Source organism: Bufo gargarizans, chromosome 9 (assembly GCF_014858855.1).
Source record: "Bufo gargarizans isolate SCDJY-AF-19 chromosome 9, ASM1485885v1, whole genome shotgun sequence".
NCBI classification, from domain to species: Eukaryota; Metazoa; Chordata; class Amphibia; order Anura; family Bufonidae; genus Bufo; species Bufo gargarizans.
This window is the reverse complement of record NC_058088.1, coordinates 186,084,804-186,102,919: the sequence shown is the minus strand read 5'-3', so window position 1 is coordinate 186,102,919 and position 18,116 is coordinate 186,084,804. Positions and strand designations below refer to the sequence as shown.

At 44.8% G+C, this 18,116-nt stretch overlaps 1 protein-coding gene across 1 annotated transcript; it reads left to right on the top strand.

Annotated features, from left to right (window-relative positions):
- The first annotated feature begins 4,731 nt into the window (after window positions 1-4,731).
- Window positions 4,732-18,116, top strand: LOC122946681 (ficolin-1-B-like). The gene is made up of 8 exons (XM_044306443.1): window positions 4,732-5,024; window positions 6,387-6,500; window positions 9,323-9,376; window positions 9,466-9,510; window positions 11,285-11,412; window positions 16,022-16,151; window positions 16,498-16,632; window positions 17,484-18,116. The coding sequence occupies exons 1-8, from the start codon at window positions 4,943-4,945 to the stop codon at window positions 17,744-17,746; spliced, it is 951 nt and encodes a 316-aa protein (XP_044162378.1). The 5' UTR covers window positions 4,732-4,942; the 3' UTR covers window positions 17,747-18,116.

Genomic DNA, 18,116 nt, shown 5'->3' with positions numbered 1-18,116 from the left:
TTTTTCTCAATTTTTGTATGCAAAAAATAGGGGGAAATTACAACACCAATTCCCAAAAATGGGGCGTAGTGTGAAACGTGAATAAATGTACAGAATGCAATGATTTACAAATTTCACAGACCTGTATTTTATTCACAATATAACATAGAACACATATCAAATGTTGAAGATGAGACATTTCAAAAAGTCGGGAAACGGGCAAAAAAAAGGCTGGAAAGGTAAGTGGTACGAATAAAAAAAACAGCTGGAGGAGCTATTTGCTACTTAGTCACATGACTGGGTATAAAAAGAGCATGGTCGAGAGGCAGAGTCTGTCAGAAGCAAAGGTAAGCAGAGGTTCACCACACTGTGTGCAAAAATTTAGGAACAGTTTCATAAAAAAAATTTCCTCAGCATAAAATTTTGACTTTAACCCCTTCCTGACCAGCGCCGTAATAGTATAGTATATTGACTTTCCGCCCAGCGCCATACTATTATGGCGCGCTGATGTGGCGGGTGCAGGAGCTGCGTCTGCCCGATCAGCTGCACGGGACCGGCTGTTCCCGTTAGCTGGACCCCTGTTGTATGAGCCGGCATTGGTGAGAACACCAATGCTGGCGCATTGACCCCTTCTATGCCGCGGTCAGCGCTGACCGCAACATAGAAGGGGTTTACTAAAGTAAATAATATATAATTTGCAGATACCCTCTGTTCTGGGATACTGTATATACATGTACAGTAAAGTTTTAGTTTTAGTTTATTCTCAAAAACCTGGAAGGGTGCACCCTACCATCAACAGCTCATTGGAGGTGCTCCTATTTTTACATCATTTATGAGAAATCGTGTGGTTTACAGGAATCCTTTGGTTTACACAGTACAAAGTGCAGCGCATCAGAGTACGCTGCCAAGAATGAACTGCAAATATAGATCTAGTCAAGTTTGTAATAGTGTTTTGAGGTATCGGGTGGGGGTGACGGAGGCGCAGTATGTGGAGAAGGGGGATCAGTTATCTCTATCCGTCTGGAAGGAGGCACAGGACGCATATAACTCGCACGTTGTGGAACTTGCACGTACAAAACAATCTTTTCAGCGAAATAAGTATTATGATGAGGGAGAGAAGGCGGGCCACCTACTGGCCATTGTGGCTGGGGCGCAGTCTGCGTCAGCATATGTTACAGCTTACAGGGGGAGGATGGAAGGGAAATAGTGGATAGCCAGGCCATAGTGTTGATGTTTCGTGCTTTTTATGCTGATCTGTACCAATCGCGTCTAGATTATAATAGGGAAGATATATCAATGTATTTGCAGGGGGTATCCCTGCCTAAGTTGTCAGACCCAGATAGTGCATATCTAAATGGCCCGCTACAATTACTGGAAATCGAGGAGGCGGTGGCCTCTATGGCAAATAATAAATCACCGGGTACTGATGGGCTGCCGGTGGAAATCTATAAGAAGTTTGGAGACATCTTACTGCCCCAGCTGCTGAAGGTTTACCAGGAGGCCTCAGAGACTGGGTCGCTTGCCTGCGTCAATGCAAGAGGCTATTATTGTGGTTCTTCCTAAACCTGGGAAGAATCCACTTCTTCCGGATTCCTGCCGGCCAATCTCATTGTTACCCAAAGATATAAAGATACTGGCCAAGGTGCTAGCTCTGCGCCTTTCTAAGGTTATCTCTTCCATCGTACATATGGATCAGTCAGGATTTTTACCGAACAGATCTACAGCGATTAACATCCGACGCCTTTATCTTAATATGCAGATCCCGGTAGATAACCCAGGGGATAGAGTCATTTGTTCCTTAGATGCCGCTAAGGCGTTTGATAGCATAGAGTGGGAGTATTTGTGGGAGGTACTGGAGAGGTTTGGTTTGGGGGATAACTTCATAGTATGGGTACGGTTGTTATATGGTGGGCCTACAGCTCGAGTACGGGTGAATGGATGTTTATCAGAAGGATTTCGGCTTTATAGGGGAACTAGGCAGGGCTGCCCCCTATCACCGTTGCTATTTGCCCTGGCTATAGAGCCATTAGCGGCTATGGTTTGGAGTCATGCTGGCATCACTGGGTTTAATCGGGGCGGGTCTCAGGAGAAAATAGCATTGTATGCGGACGATGCCTTGCTGTTCTTGGCCGAGGCTAGAGAATCCCTTCCAGTAGTTATGGATGTGATTGGCACTTTTGGGCAGTACTCTGGCCTGGTTATCAATTGGAGTAAATCGTCTCTCCTCCCTATAGATCGTGTAGATCACCCGGCGGATTATGCTCAGTCAGGATTACAGGTGTTGAGTGAATTCAAGTATCTGGGGGTGGTGGTGTCTAGAAAGCTTACTGATTATGAGAAACTGAATTTGTCTCCCCTCGTGGGCAGATTCAAACAAAAACTCCATGTCTGGTATAAGCTGCTGCTGTCAGTAGTAGGACGGATTAATATCATCAAGATGATCTGGATGCCGCAGCTGCTTTACTTATTACATAATTACCCCATATGGTTACCGCTCAGGTTTTTTCACTCAATTAATAGGCTGTTTAGGGGGCTTATATGGAGGGGGGGGGCTTAGCACGATTGCGGCTGGAAATGCTGCAGAGAGGTAAAACTGATGGGGGATTGGCTCTTCCACACCCGTGGGTGTATTTCCTAGCTTCCCAACTTCAGCATATGAGGGGCTGAGAAAGGGGAGAGGGAGATACCCAACATAGACTATTGAGAGACTTTTTGGTGGTATCAAATCTCTATGAGGAGTTAGAGGCAGATAAGCTAAAGCTGTCGGGTGTGGTGTTCCCGACTCTGCGCCTCTTGAATAAAACGTGGTGGAAAGTGAGGGACATGCAGGGCATTAAGGGCGTAACGCAGTATACTTCAATATGGGACACTCCGTGGTTGCCTCATTTAGGCTCTTTGCAGGAAATGGTGGTTTGGCGTAACAGCGGCATTATTAGAATCCACCAACTTATTGATGATACTGGTCTCAAATCTTATGAGCAACTTCAGACGGAAACTGGATTGCCGTCCTCCGATTTCTATAGGTACTTGCAGCTGCGCCATTCCTTCCGGGCTGACCATGACGGCGGTATGTTGAGCACGGTACTCCAAAACAAGATTATTGCGTTTATAGAGAAGAGGGATTCCTCCTCTGGAGTTATTTCTTTGCTCTATCAGACCTTGCTGGATCTATTTCTGCAAGACCACTCCGATGAATAGTAGGACAAAATGGGAAGCGGAGATGGGGCCGTTAGAGGAAACTCAGTGGTAGGAGATATTGGAGAGGATTCCGCAGCTCTCTCTCAGCGAGGCCCATAGGCTGTCGCACCAATATCTAATACATAGGGTTTATAGAACTCCTCCGTTTCTGGTTAATATTGGACTTCGGTTGGACTCCAAATGCCCAGCGATGTGGGGAGGAGGATGCGGGTATGCTGCACATGCTGTGGTCGTGCTCGGCACTGGAAGGTTTCTGGCGCGCGGTGCTGCATCTCATTAATTCTCTGTATGAAGTTACGCTGGATGTGACTCCATTTGTCTGTATATTGGGGTATGTGGAGGACTTGCCAATCACTGAACCCGGGAAGAGAGCAGTGGCCATGAATGTTGTATATGGCTCGTAAGCTGATTGCTCAACATTGGCTGGATGAGGGTCGTCCTATAATAAGGGGCATGGAGGGTCTTAGTTATTAATAAAGATTCAAGGATGTGAACTTATTTAGTCTTGAGAAGAGACGTCTAAGGGCGGACATGATTAACCTGTACAAGTATATAAATGGGCCATACAAAAAATAAGATGAGAAGCTGTTCCATGTAAAATGGCCTCAAAAGACAAGGGGGCGCTGCCTCCGACTGGAGAAGAAGAAGTTCAGTCTCCAGAAGCGTCAAAGCTGCTTTACTGTGAATCTGTGGAATAGACGTCCTCAGGACGTGGTCACAGCAGGAACAGTGGACAGTTTTAAAAAGAGTTTAGATGAATTCTTAAAAGTAAACAACATTAATGCTTATGAAAACGTGTAGAAATCTGAGTCTGAATTCCTTCTGGGATTTGCGTCCCCACCGATCCCTTGGTTAAACTTGATGGACTTATGTCTTTTTTCAACCGTATCAACTATGTAACTATGTAAGAATAGTTCTGACTTATTGTCAAAGATGTTACAGATCAGGGATCTGGACTTCGCTGTGGGTAACCAACTAGACCGCTACCTCCTGTGATAGTCTTGGTGTAGTTTGCAGATGACCCACTAAAGTCAGGGACCCCGGTGTAAGCACCAGGTGCTCAGGATAACTATAAAGCACCAGCACCGCAGGTATAGTCTGAACACTGAATTAGACATTAATGCTGGTCCAGGAGGCAAACTCAAAGTGGAGATGAATGCAGACAGTGGCGAGGTAGCAGGGCAGGCTGGGTGTTTGTCAGAAACACAGACAATGCAGGCGGACTATGTTAACTAAAACACAAACAGAACTCATACTTGACTTGAGAGTGCAGAAGTACACAGGCAGAGCCGGAGCAGGCTAGGAGCACACAAGAACACGGGCAGGAGATAACGCAGGATAAACGCACATAAATTACAGAGGCACTAGACTTCTCAGCAGTGCCTGTGCTGATCACTAGGGAATCTAAAGCTGAGGCAACCTCTGTCTGGGGAGGGACCCAGGGGACCCTCAGCCATCGTTTGGGGATTATTTAGTAAGCATGTGCACTGGCCCTTTAAAAGGAAGGACGGGAGTGCGCGCACGCTCTAAGAGCACACTAGGCAGGATGATGGAGGTTGCAACATGGAGAGAATTCTGGATGGCCGTGTGAGTGGCACAGAGCCACATAACACTTAATATCTGTCTACAAATCAATAGGGGTCGTTGGCCTAATTACCTTGGGTTTCCTGTAACTAAATGCCAGTATATCCAGTGCACAGGGACAGAGAGAACGTTATAAACTCTGCTATATCAAAAGGTAAAAACAGCGATCAGAGAAGAAGACATGATCCTCTCCAGACAGAACATACTGGGCCTCCTCCTTGGTACAACCTTACTCTGCAGCCAAGCAAAAGACACCTGTCCAGGTAAGTGACAGTCCTTACTGGTGACAAACATGTCCCAGATGTGACCCATGTGTGACACCTTCAGGATCTCCTTAACACTTCACGTCTTTCCTATCGACGTAGCAGTCACAGGATGAGAAGGTGGTGTCTATATCAGGCTCCATGTATTTCTATGGACTGTAGCTGCCTCAGGAAGCTGTTCTGTGCTGTGTTCTGGACAAAAGAGCTTACAGTCAAATTATCAGTGACTGGTGACGTGTTAGAACTATCACTGCAGGCATGAGGCTTTCAAGTGCAGTGTCCTAGACAGAAGAGCTTGCATTCAAAATGTCAGTGGCCGGTTATGTATTACACCTCATTGCATCATTGCAGGTGAATACATGTATTTCCTTAAAGGAATTGTCCATTCCTACAGAACTAAGTCTCAGCGCCCAGTATAAAGAAAAGTTGCGCAAATTTTAATTTTCACGAACCTCATTGACATCCATGACCTGTCCGTGTAATGTACAGGGTGGGCCATTTATATGGATACACCTTAATAAAATGGGAATGGTTGGTGATATTAACTTCCTGTTTGTGGCACATTAGTATATGTGAGGGGGGAAACTTTTCAAGATGGGTGGTGACCATGGCGGCCATTTTGAATCCAACTTTTGTTTTTTCAATAGGAAGAGGGTCATGTGACACATCAAACCTATTGGGAATTTCACAAGAAAAACAATGGTGTGCTTGGTTTTAACGTAACTTTATTCTTTCATGAGCTATTTACAAGTTTCTGATCACTTATACGGATACTTCCAGTATCCGTAGTTTCAGGTGCTGCACATCTCGTATCTTCACAGCATATGCTGTGCAGCACCTGAAACTACGGATACTGGAAGTATCCGTATAAGTGATCAGAAACTTGTAAATAGCTCATGAAAGAATAAAGTTACGTTAAAACCAAGCACACCATTGTTTTTCTTGTGAAATTCCCAATAAGGTTGATGTGTCACATGACCCTCTTCCTATTGAAAAAACAAACGTTGGATTCAAAATGGCCGACTTCAAAATGGCCGCCATGGTCACCACCCATCTTCAAAAGTTTCCCCCTTCACATATACTAATGTGCCACAAACAGGAAGTTAATATCACCAACCATTCCCATTTTATTAAAGTGTATCCATATAAATGGCCCACCCTGTACAATTGTGCCGGGTCCTCCAGAGAACCAGACACGAGTAGTCACCCCCCCCCCCCCTCTCCTCCTCTGTTCTGGCTAACAATGAGGATCTTGATGCATCGCCCAGTTCCTCGATAAAACATTTGAAATTGGATTTTGTGGACCAGACAACCGTTCAGTAGTAGAAAATTTGACAATCCTTGCTTTTTACCTCCAAACAGATGTGAAACTGATGGGTGTTGGGGAATCAGATAAATTGACTCTTCTACAGGGATGCCCAGGGATCCCAGGATATCCAGGACTGCAGGGACCTCCAGGACCTCAGGGACAGAAAGGTAAATAGACTAAATAAGCAACCCTGTAAAAAAAAACTAACTAATGCAGTATAGTGACAGGTGCCATTGTGGTGCTGTGCGCTGGCACTCCATGTGGCTTCAGCCACGCTCTCTTCTTCTTCCTGTTACCAGCTCCTTGCATATCCTACTCCAGATTTCTGCTACCACAGAGCCATCTAGTGGTAACAGCAAGTATAACACAAAAGGATTTATACAGACAACACATTACAATACAAATGTGACCTAAAACTACATCAGCTTTTCACACAAGTGCTAAAACTAGATCAAGGTCACCACACGTCTGAACAATATTCGATTTGATCATTTATTTATGAAGGAAAAATGATCCAATATGACATGTCTGTGAGTGGAAAAAGTATGTGAACCTTCGCTTTCTATATCCGGTGTGGCCCCCTTGTGCAGCAATAATTGTACCTAAACATTTCTGGCACCTGTTGATTAGTCCTGCACTTCGGTTTGGAGGAACTGTAGCCCATTCTGCATGGGGTGCAATTAGTTCACAGTGCATTTTGTGCGACAAAATAAAAAATGTTGCTCTATGTCACAAAATGGTGGGTTCCCTCCCATAAACTGCTCGCTTCTGGTCCTTTCACATTTCTATTGGTTTAAGATCAGGACTTTGACTCAACCTTTCCAAAACTTTAACTTTATTCTTCTTTAACCTCCTCAAGACCTTGCGATTTTCTGTTTTTGCATTTTCATTTTTTACTCCGTTTTCCCGGAGCCATAACTTTTTTAATTTTCCGTTGACAGAGATGTAAAGGCTTGTTTTTTGCTGGCCAAATTGTACTTTCTAAAGGCTGTATTTAATATTGCATACGATGAGTTTCAAATGGGGTGGAAAAAAATAAGACAATTCCACTGCAGATTTATGGGTTTAATTTTTAAGGAGTTCTCTGTGTGGTAAAACGGACTTGTTACCTCCATTTTCCGGGTCAGGATGATTACAATGATACCGAATTTATGCAGGTTTTCTTGCGTTCAATACTGATAAAAAAAATCTTCGCAGGGTCATATTCTGACCACCATAACTTTTTTTTGTATAGTTATGTCTACGTAGCTGTGAGGTCTCATTTTTAGTGGGGTGATCGGTAGTATGTTTTATACCATTTTGGAGTGTGTATGACTTTTTGATCACCTTATTCATTATTTTTTGGGGGGGGGGGGGGAGAGGTGAAGGGACAAAAAATCAGACATTATCATTTTGTTTTCCCCTAAGCTATTTACAGTATGTGATAAATGCATTTATATTTTAATGATGTAGGTATTTTAGGATGTAGTGGTGCACACTATCTTTATTTTTTGTATTGCTCATTTGAATATTTACATTAAGTCCCCCTAGGTGACTTGAACATGTGATCATTAGATTGCTTATCCCATAGATTAAGTCCCCCTACTTACATTAAGTCCCCCTAGGTGACTTGAATATGTGATGATTAGATTGCTTATCCCATAGATTGCAATTATTTACCACTGCAGGCTATATAAGTTTCATTATGTTCCTATGGAGCCCTGCCTGCGTAAGAACCTCCAGATGGCTCGAGGCTACCACAGCGAAGAAGGGGTTCCCTCGATGTCTGTTTGGGCCCAGGAGGGCAGTACTCCCAGGAAAAAAAACTTCTCACAATTGACCACAGCATCTGAGAGTTTAAATGTCTGTGATTGGCATTATTGCTGATCACAGACATTAGCTCTGGACGTCTGCTGTTTAATGCAACAGAAACCCAGCAGCTATGGTGTCCACTCAGTTTCTGGGCAGGTGCCATGACTTAAGATCCAACTTCCGCCGTACATGTATGGCAGAAGTCCAGAGAGGGTTAACCTTTCTTTGGTAGAACTTGTATGCTTAGGGTTGTCATCTTGCTGCATGGCCCATGCTCTCTTGAGATTTAGCTCATGGACAGCTGCCCTAACATTTTCTTTTAGACCTTCCCAGTATAATTTGGAATTCATTGTTTCATCTACGATGGCAAGCTGTCCTGACCCAGATGCAGCAAAACAGGCCCAAACCATGATATTACCACCATCATGTTTCACAGATGAGGTGAGGTTTTTATGCTGGAATGCTGTTTTTTTTTTTGTTCTCCAGACATAATGTTCCCGATCGAAACCAGAAAGTTCTATTTTGGTCTCATCCATCCATAAAACGTTGTTCCTTTAGCCTTCTGGCTTGTTCACGTGATCTTCAGCAAATTGCAGATCAATGTTCTTTTTGAAGAGCAGCAGTTGTGTCCTTTGTGGGGCGACCACTTCTGGGGAGGGTAATAATAGTCTTGAATTTCCTCCACTTGTACACAATCTGTCTGACAGTGGATTGGTGGAATCCAAACTCTTTACAGATGGTTTTGTAACTTTTTCCAGCCTGATGAGCATCAATACCTCTTCTTCTGAGATCCATAGAAATCTCCTTTGTTTGCTTAAAGATACATTCAACATTTCAACTTCAAATTATCTGCTAATTCTAAAGGTTCACATACTTTTGCCACTCGCAGACATGTGATATTGAACCATTTTACTCAATAAATAAATGACCAAGTTGATTACTTTTAACTTATTTCTTTGATTTGGGTATCTTTATCTACTTTTAGGACTGAGTTATGGAGAAATATGAAAGTGGAGATATGCTTCTAAAACGGGACCAGTCCACATCTGTGTTTATGATTGTTCTACCTCATATTGGATCTTCTATCCCATTAGCCAAGGGAGCTTTGTTTTTTCCTTTAAAAAACATTTAAAAAAATACATATAACATGTTTTTCTTACAGTCAATATTTTTTCTAATACGTTCCCTTTGAATCAAGGTGACAAGGGAGATCCTGGGCCAATGGGGAAATTGGGACCAACTGGAGAAAAAGGTAAGGTTGCGATACAAGAAATATGTATCTCTCCTGACTCCCTCTTGTCTGTAGAGCTAAGAAATGGACTTCTTCTTGTGGTTCTTTAGGAAGCAAAGGAGAAAAAGGCGTCCCATACAGTCCAGTGTATGGAGGTAAGAGAAGGTCATTACATCCGGTAAGAGGACATATTGGTATCAGCAGCCTGATCAGGGGACGTTATAGACAATAGCTGCACACAGAATGGTGACCTTCTCTGCTCTGGAAATGATCCTCCACTGCAGGTGACATGGAAATATCCACATTATATTAATAATCTTGTACTGATCCAGAGCTGCATTCACCAGAGCTGAAATCTCCAAGCATTCCCTGATTATTCAGTGTCTTCAGCTCTGGAGTATAATACAGGCTGTAACTCAGGATCAGTACAGGGTAAGTAATGTATGTACACAGTGACTGCACCAGCAGAATAGTGAGTGCAGCTCTGGAGTATATTACAGGATGTAACTCAGGATCAGTACAGGATAAGTAATATATGTACACAGTGACTGCACCAGCAGAATAGTGAGTGCAGCTCTGGAGTATAATACAGGATGTAACTCAGCATCAGTACAGGATAAGTAATGTAAGTACACAGTGACTGCACCAGCAGAATAGTGAGTGCAGCTCTGGAGTATAATACAGGATGTAACACAGGATCAGTACAGGATAAGTAATGTATGTACACAGTGACTGCACCAGCAGAATAGTGAGTGCAGCTCTGGAGTATAATACAGTATGTAACTCAGGATCAGTACAGGATAAGTAATGTGATGTATGTACACAGGGACTGCACCAGCAGAATAGTGAGTGCAGCTCTGGAGTATAATACAGGATGTAACTCAGGATCAGTACAGGATAAGTAATGTATGTACACAGTGACTGCACCAGCAGAATAGTGAGTGCAGCTCTGGAGTATAATACAGGATGTAACTCAGGATCAGTACAGGATAAGTAATGTATGTACACAGTGACTGCACCAGCAGAATAGTGAGTGCAGCTCTGGAGTATAATACAGGATGTAACTCAAGATCAGTACAGGATAAGTAATGTATGTACACAGTGACTGCACCAGCAGAATAGTGAGTGCAGCTCTGGAGTATAATACAGGATGTAACTAAGGATCAGTACAGGATAAGTAATGTATGTACACAGTGACTGCACCAGCAGAATAGTGAGTGCAGCTCTGGAGTATAATACAGGATGTAACTCAGGATCAGTACAGGATAAGTAATGTATGTACACAGTGACTCCACCAGCAGAATAGTGAGTGCAGCTCTGGAGTATAATACAGGATGTAACTCGGGATCAGTACAGGATAAGTAATGTATGTACACAGTGACTCCACCAGCAGAATAGGGAGTGCAGCTCTGGAGTATAATACAGGATGTAATTCGGGATCAGTACAGGATAAGTAATGTATGTACACAGTGACTGCACCAGCACAATAGTGAGTGCAGCTCTGGGGTATAATACAGGATGTAACTGAGGATCAGTACAGGATAAGTAATGTATGTACACAGTGACTGCACCAGCACAATAGTGAGTGCAGCTCTGGAGTATAATACAGGATGTAACTCAGGATCAGTACAGGATAAGTAATGTATGTACACAGTGACTGCACCAGCAGAATAGTGAGTGCAGCTCTGGAGTATAATACAGGATGTAACTGAGGATCAGTACAGGATAAGTAATGTATGTACACAGTGACTGCACCAGCAGAATAGTGAGTGCAGCTCTGGAGTATAATATACTATTTATTCTCCATATAGTATCAATAGTATTCATATTGTTTCCTTTTATCCTTTGTCCCCCATGGTGCTCTATAAATATAAGGCATAAAGATCTAAATATTCAATATGTGCATATTTTTGTTCATGTATTTTGCAGCTGCAAAGAACTGCAAGGAGCTGAGGGATAAAGGCATGGTGCTCAATGGCTGGTACACAATATACCCAGACGGCATGCCGCCTCTGAAGGTGCTATGTGACATGGCTACGGATGGAGGAGGATGGATAGTAAGTTTACAATAAGGACTGCAGCTTCAGGCGACTTTATTGATTGTTTCATTTTTTTATACTGTAGATTTTTATTAGCTCATAGCTTGCAGATTTTTAATAATACAGAAAGGAAAAAGGGGAAAAACATGAAATGGTACGACATAGCTCATACAGAGTCATTTGGCAAACCATCAAAGTGGGAACATGTACAAAAAACATTGCGTGTAGTAGTACATGTCCCATAATCATATCCAAAGATGTGGCACATAAAACTCAGGACTAGGGATAAGACAACTGACAAGACACCAAAAGGAAAGGAACAGGTAAGGGGGACATAAGAGCAGGGATGGTAGGATAGGAGGGGAGACCATTAGGGGGATGCCAGGTATGTATCCCAGGGTAGCCATATTGTTGGCCGCTGCCATAGCAGGGTGTTTGAATGAACCGGGGCAATCCAGAGTTTTTCGATTTCTACCCATTTGGTGTATGCCTGTTTGGACGCCCAAAAAGGAACGACACGCAGATGAGAAGCCCAGTAATAGTGCATGATACTAAGGACCTACATGCCGCCTCGATCTGTGGCCGTGAGCATAACCTTGCGGGGGATGCGGTGACGTTTACCTTGCCATATGAAGTCGAGAATCGCCTGTTGGAGGAGGCGTAGTTCTGAAATAGGGAATCTTACTGGGAGAGTCTCAAAGTAATAAAGCAATTTTGGGAGGAACATCTTTACTGCTGCTATGCGGCCTAGCAATGATATGTATAAGGGTTTCCATTCTTTGAGGAGGGACTTAAGTTCATGAAAGAGGGGAGGGAAGTTACTGGAGCACAGTGAGGCATACGTAGGGGTAATACTAGATACTTCAGCGTGGTATCCGACCATCAATAAGAGAAATTGCTCTGGAGCAATGTTAGATCACGGGCGGGTATAAGGACAGGTAGGGCGTTTTAGAAGCATTGACTTTGTATCCCGAAAGGTCGCCGTAGTGAGATAAGGCCTTTTGTAGGTTTATTAGTGTAATGTGGGGATTGGTGAGGGTGAGGAGGACATGGTCCGTGTAAAGGGAAATCTTAAATTCCCTGTCCCGTATTTTGAGTCCCTGAATGTCGGGGTTCAGTCGCATGGGTGCTGCAAGGGGTTCTATACACAACGCAAAAATAAGTGGTGAGAGCGGGCAGCCCTGACGTGTACCATAAGAGATATTGAATGGAGTGGAGGAGCTGAAGGGCAACTTGATAAGCGCCGAAGGGGCAGAGTAGAGGCTGAGGATGGCTTGTAGAAAGGGTCCCGCGATACCGAAGGTTCGAGGGTTTCAAATAAGAAAGACCAGTCGAGCCAGTCAAAGGCCTTTTCTGCGTCAAGGCTCAAAATAACTGTGGGGGTCCAGGTACACGTCGCCACATCAATCAGGTTAACAACCCGGCGAGTGTTATCTCCGCCTTGTCGATAGGGGATAAACTACACCTGGTCCTTATGGACCAGGTTGGTTAGCCACACATTCAGGTGAGCAGTGAGAATACGAATGAAAATTTTAAGGTCTGCGTTAAGAAGGGCGATTGGTCTATAGTTAGCGCAGTCCTGAGGGTTATTACCCATCTTGTGGATGACTACAATATGGGATGACAGGATGGACGGCAGGATTGAGTAAGGCCACGAGGTGGGGGGAGAGTTCTGATTGAAACGTTTTGTAGGTCTGTAAACCTGTCAGGTCCCGGGGATTTGCCTAGGCGGAGAGCTTTAATCACGTTCCTTAGTTCCTCGGCTGATATGGGGCTGTTCAGAGAGGCGCCGCCACCGGAGAGAGCTTGGGCAATTTACAAGAGGATAAGTATTTCCATATGCGGGGTAAAGGGGGTGGGTGCGAGTGTTTATTGGCAAGATTATACAATTTAGAGTAATAATCACGAAAGCATTGAGCAATCGCGTCAGGGTGGTATTGGGGACAGCCAGCTGTGTCTTTCACCGCCTGAGGAGCACGTTTGGAGGCAGCATCCCGTAGTTGACGGGCCAAGATAGTATGGGCTTTATTTCCTTTTTTGTAATATAGCTGCTTGGAGTAAAGCAGAATGCATTCCACAGTATGCATGGAGGCATCTTTTAGTTTCGCGCGGGCCTCCACAAGCTCCCGGAGAAGGGAAAGACTCGGCTTATGGCTTAGTCGGGATTTGTGTAATTTGTGCAGTGAGGTCCCGAACGCGGAGTGTTCTATTTTTTTAAAGTCGCGAGGCCAATGCAATACATTGGCCCCGAACTACCACCTTATGGGCTTCCCAGAGCACAGCCCGGGATGAAACCGAGCCAATGTTTTCGCTAAAGAATGTGTGGATGTATCCCCCAACGTCCACGCGGGTGAACGGTGATTTCAGTAGAGAGTCGTTTAAGAGCCAACGACAAGTGCGTTGTGGTACAGGTTGAGAAGAAAGAGTGAGGGTGACGGGGGCGTGATCTGACCAGGAGATAAGTCCAATGGCAACATCACACATCATCTTCAGAGTCAGAGCATTGCCAAAAAAGTAATCTATCCGGGTGTGCAGTTTATGGGGGAAGGGGGGGGGGAATAGAAGGTAAACATTTTACCTGTCCAGAATGACATAGCAGCCAGCATGGTCTATGTGGGAGGAGGATACTGAAATGGGACAGGAGGTTGACAACAATATGGCAACACCTGCCTTTCGACGACTATGAGTAGCTAAGAAGGCGTGTGGGTAGTAGTGCTTGGCAAAGCTAAAGGATCTTGTCTGGTCGAAGTGGGTCTCCTGAAGAAAGACCACATCTGCTCGTAGGTTGCGGAGCTCCCGAAGCACCAAACGCCTCTTGGCATTAGAGCCCAGTCCTTTGACGTTGAAGGTGACACACCTAACCATTGAGGTAGTGTGAGTAGCAAAGAGTCTTACCAGCTATGAAGGTAGTAGCAGAAGCGCGGGAGGTGACCACTCCAGGGAGGTGACCACTCCAGACTGCTCTCTGTGGGGTAGGAAAGAGTGGGAGCAAGGGAAAGACACGGAGGAGGGGGATGGGAGGGGGAGGATTTGAAACGATAGGGAGTGGGGGAAAACACTGACATCACAAGACTTCACAGAAACAAACAGTAAACTATATCTGTAGAATAAACAGACTAAAAAGAAACTGTCTGAGAGGCGACCGACCCCGCCGGACCAATAGCCAGCAAGGCGGACTCACTGAGCCCCAATGTCTGGGGACCGAACCAGTCACGTCCCGAGAGGGGGGAAGAAGAGAACCTGAGCAAAACCAATAGGTCAGGAACAGAAAAAGGAAAAACAATTGTGACCAACAGGCGGCGAGTACACCACCATCATATCGTCCGAGGCCTTGAGTGGGCAAAAAACTGCGAAGTCCCCAAAAAGAGACAAAAAAGAGAACATCCAGTCATGCCAACAAGTCCATCAGCGATGGGAAGTTGTTCCTCCGGGTTTAGGGAACGCCAGTCTAGGTGAAAGGGACGCTCCTCCAGGGTCAGCAGTCCTCACTTTAGGCGAGGGCAGTCAATGTCTTTTGTGGCCTCCCGTCGCCTGCCAAGCAAGTGGGGTGGGCAGGGATGTCATTGCATTCTCCCAATCAGAGAGGTCAGGTACTGGAAAGTCCAGCGCGGCACAGAATGGGCCGAGGTCAGCGTAGGAGCGTAAAGCCACAGTGTGGCCATTTATCCGGGCGTTCAGGGAAAAGGGGAACCCCCAGCGGTACAGGATCTGATGGTCCCTCAGGGTATCCAGCAGAGGGCGAAGGTGGAGACGTTTCTGCAGCGTAATCCACGACAAGTCCTGGAAAAGCTGGACCTTAGCGAGTCCCTGGCTTTTATCATGATCGCCTCTTTCCGGGTGAAGTTGTGAACGCAGAAAATAATGTCCCTGGGTTGGGGGGTGGATCCTTTGGGTCGGAGAGCTCTGTGAGCCCTGTCCAGCTTAGTGGTATGAGATGGGCACCTCCAGCATACAGTCCCATGTAAGACATTTAACTTCCCTGCCTTCAGCTCCTCCAACATACAGTCCCATGTAAAATACAAAACTTCCCCTGCCTTCAGCCACTCTAGCATACAGTCCCATGTAAAATACAAAACTTCCCCTGCCTTCAGCCCCTCCAGCATACAGTCCCATGTAAAATACAAAACTTCCCCTGCCTTCAGCCCATCCAGCATACAGTCCCATGTAAATAATATCACACTCCCTCTCTTTGCCGCCTGCCTTTAGCCCCTCCAGCATACAGTCCCATGTAAGATACATCACTCCCCCTGCCTTTAGCCCTTCTTGCAAACAGTACCATGTAAAATACATCACTCCCCCTGCTTTCAGCCCCTCTAACATACAGTCTCATGTAAGATACGGATCCAATACCAAGTGTTCCCGGAAATTGCTGCATCCGGTTTTCCGGTCTGTGCATGTGCCGGACTTTTGATCTTTACAAAAATGTAAATACCGGATCAGTTATTCCGAATGATACCGAATGAGATAGGTATTTCACCGGATCTGTCTAACGGTTCCGGAAAAAAAAAAAATATCCGTTTGTACACGGCTTGCAGGATTCGTCAGGCAGTTCCAATCCCGAAACTGCCTGCCAGAATCAAAAAATGCTTCTGTACCCTAAGACCAGTAAATCCACCTTTCCTTCCAGGTGTTTCAGAGACGTGTGGACGGTTCGGTAGACTTTTACCAAGACTGGGAGACCTACAGAAGAGGATTTGGCAGTCAACTGAGTGAATTCTGGTTGGGCAACGAGAATATTCACCGACTTACATCCAAAGGTAATGATCAAGTCCTGGTTGTGGTATCAGTGGTGGTGTCATTATTGTCTCCATGGATCACAGATATTCTTAGCCTAATAAATGTCCCCGATGATGATGATGTTGGTGGCTTCTCGAACTTACACTGATCTAGGGGATAACATGGGTTTGTTGCTGCCTTCGCCCCATTTGTGCTGCCAAGCTGAGATATGTCAGACGATCTGGTTGGTAGAGAAACCATAGCTATCCACAACCCTAGCAACTCATAGCAGAATAATAAGTCTTCTACAGATAAATCTGGGTGGCAAATCCCCCAAAATGCAGACTCTTGACGAACCCCATCCCTATCTGATATTTCGTCTTATAGGTGAATTTCAGCTCCGTGTGGATTTAGAAGATTTTGAAAATAATCGAACCTACGCCACATACAAAGACTTCAGTATTAACGGAGAAGAAGACTTCTACAGGCTGAACTTTAGTGGTTTCATTAAAGGAACTGCAGGTAAGAGGATCTGATGCTCATCTATCTGACATCTTAGTATTATCTACCATAGTCACAACGCAAAAAACATGGAAAAAAAGGGCATCTATCAGCATGATCAACCCTAATAAACCAGGCACATTGCCTGGTAGGGTTGATCATACTAAGAAAAAAAATTCTCAATAGGGTTAAAAGTTGCCAAGATATATTCATTTTTAGATTTATGTAAATCACCTATTTGGAGCACCAAGAGGCTGGCCATAGTGCTCGGAGCACTACTAGAGCAACACCCTTGTGCTGTCTGTACTCCCCCTCTCCCATTCGATTGACAGGGATGTCTTACACAGGCTCCGAGGCTCAGTGCTGCTTCCTAAACTTGATAAGCATCAGAAGATCCATTGTGCAAAGCCGAAGTAGGCTCAGTGACCCATCACCTGCGCATTGGATCTGATGAGCGCTGCTTATGGGATACACTGCGCAAGCGCCAAGCTTCCCCGCTGGCGCTAGACACCTCTGTCAATCAAAGGGCAGCAGTGACTACAGAGAACACAGGGGCATTGCGCTAACAGTGCTCCTGGTGCTATGGCCAGCCCCTTGGTGCTCCCAAATAGGTAATTTTCATAAATATAACAATTCATATATTTTAGCAACTTTTAACCCTATAGAGAAAAGAAGCATATTGTTTTACTCAGCATGATCAACTCTACCAGGCAATGTGCCTGGTTTATCAGGGTTGATCATGCGGACAGATGCCAGAAATATAGAAATATAAAGTATTTACGGATTAAATAAGAAGTCTGGAGGGAAAGAATATTGCATATCATGGAAAACATGTTTTAATTGTTTTGTTCCTTTCTTTTGGGTTTCCTTAGGAGATTCACTAGGATTACACAGGAACGAAGCCTTCTCCACCAAAGATAGGCAGAACGACAAGGCTAAAAAAGAGTGGACACCCTGTGCCGAATATTATAAAGGAGCCTGGTGGTTTGAAGCCTGCCGTAGCTCCCACCTGAATGGGGAATACCTGAAGGGTGAACACTCAAAAGAATCCGGTGGGGTCATCTGGAACACTTTCAGAGGCACCATGTACTCCCTAAAGTCTTCAGAAATGAAGTTTCGCCCTGTTATTCATTAGACTGGCCATTGTCTGGAAAGTGCGGATCAGAGACCATGTCGTTATTATAGACAGAGGTCCTCTATGCAAGGACTGTCAGTGTTGTAGACCCTGAGACCTCTTTGGGACCAGCTCAAATTGTCCTCATCCTCCTTCATAAGCAGCGTGATCTCCTCGTCTCATCTCCAACAAGTTATTACATTATTACAGGGGGCAATCATGTCAGACATCTACTCTCCCGAATTTGAGGGGGGGGGGGGGGGGGGTCGGTCAAAGGAATAGTGAAGCCTTTTCCTATCTTCTCTGTGTGTCCCTCTCTCCTCAGTCAGGTTGATGGACTCATTAGACCCTGGATGTGAGCAGATGAATGAGAATAAATTATATGATTCTC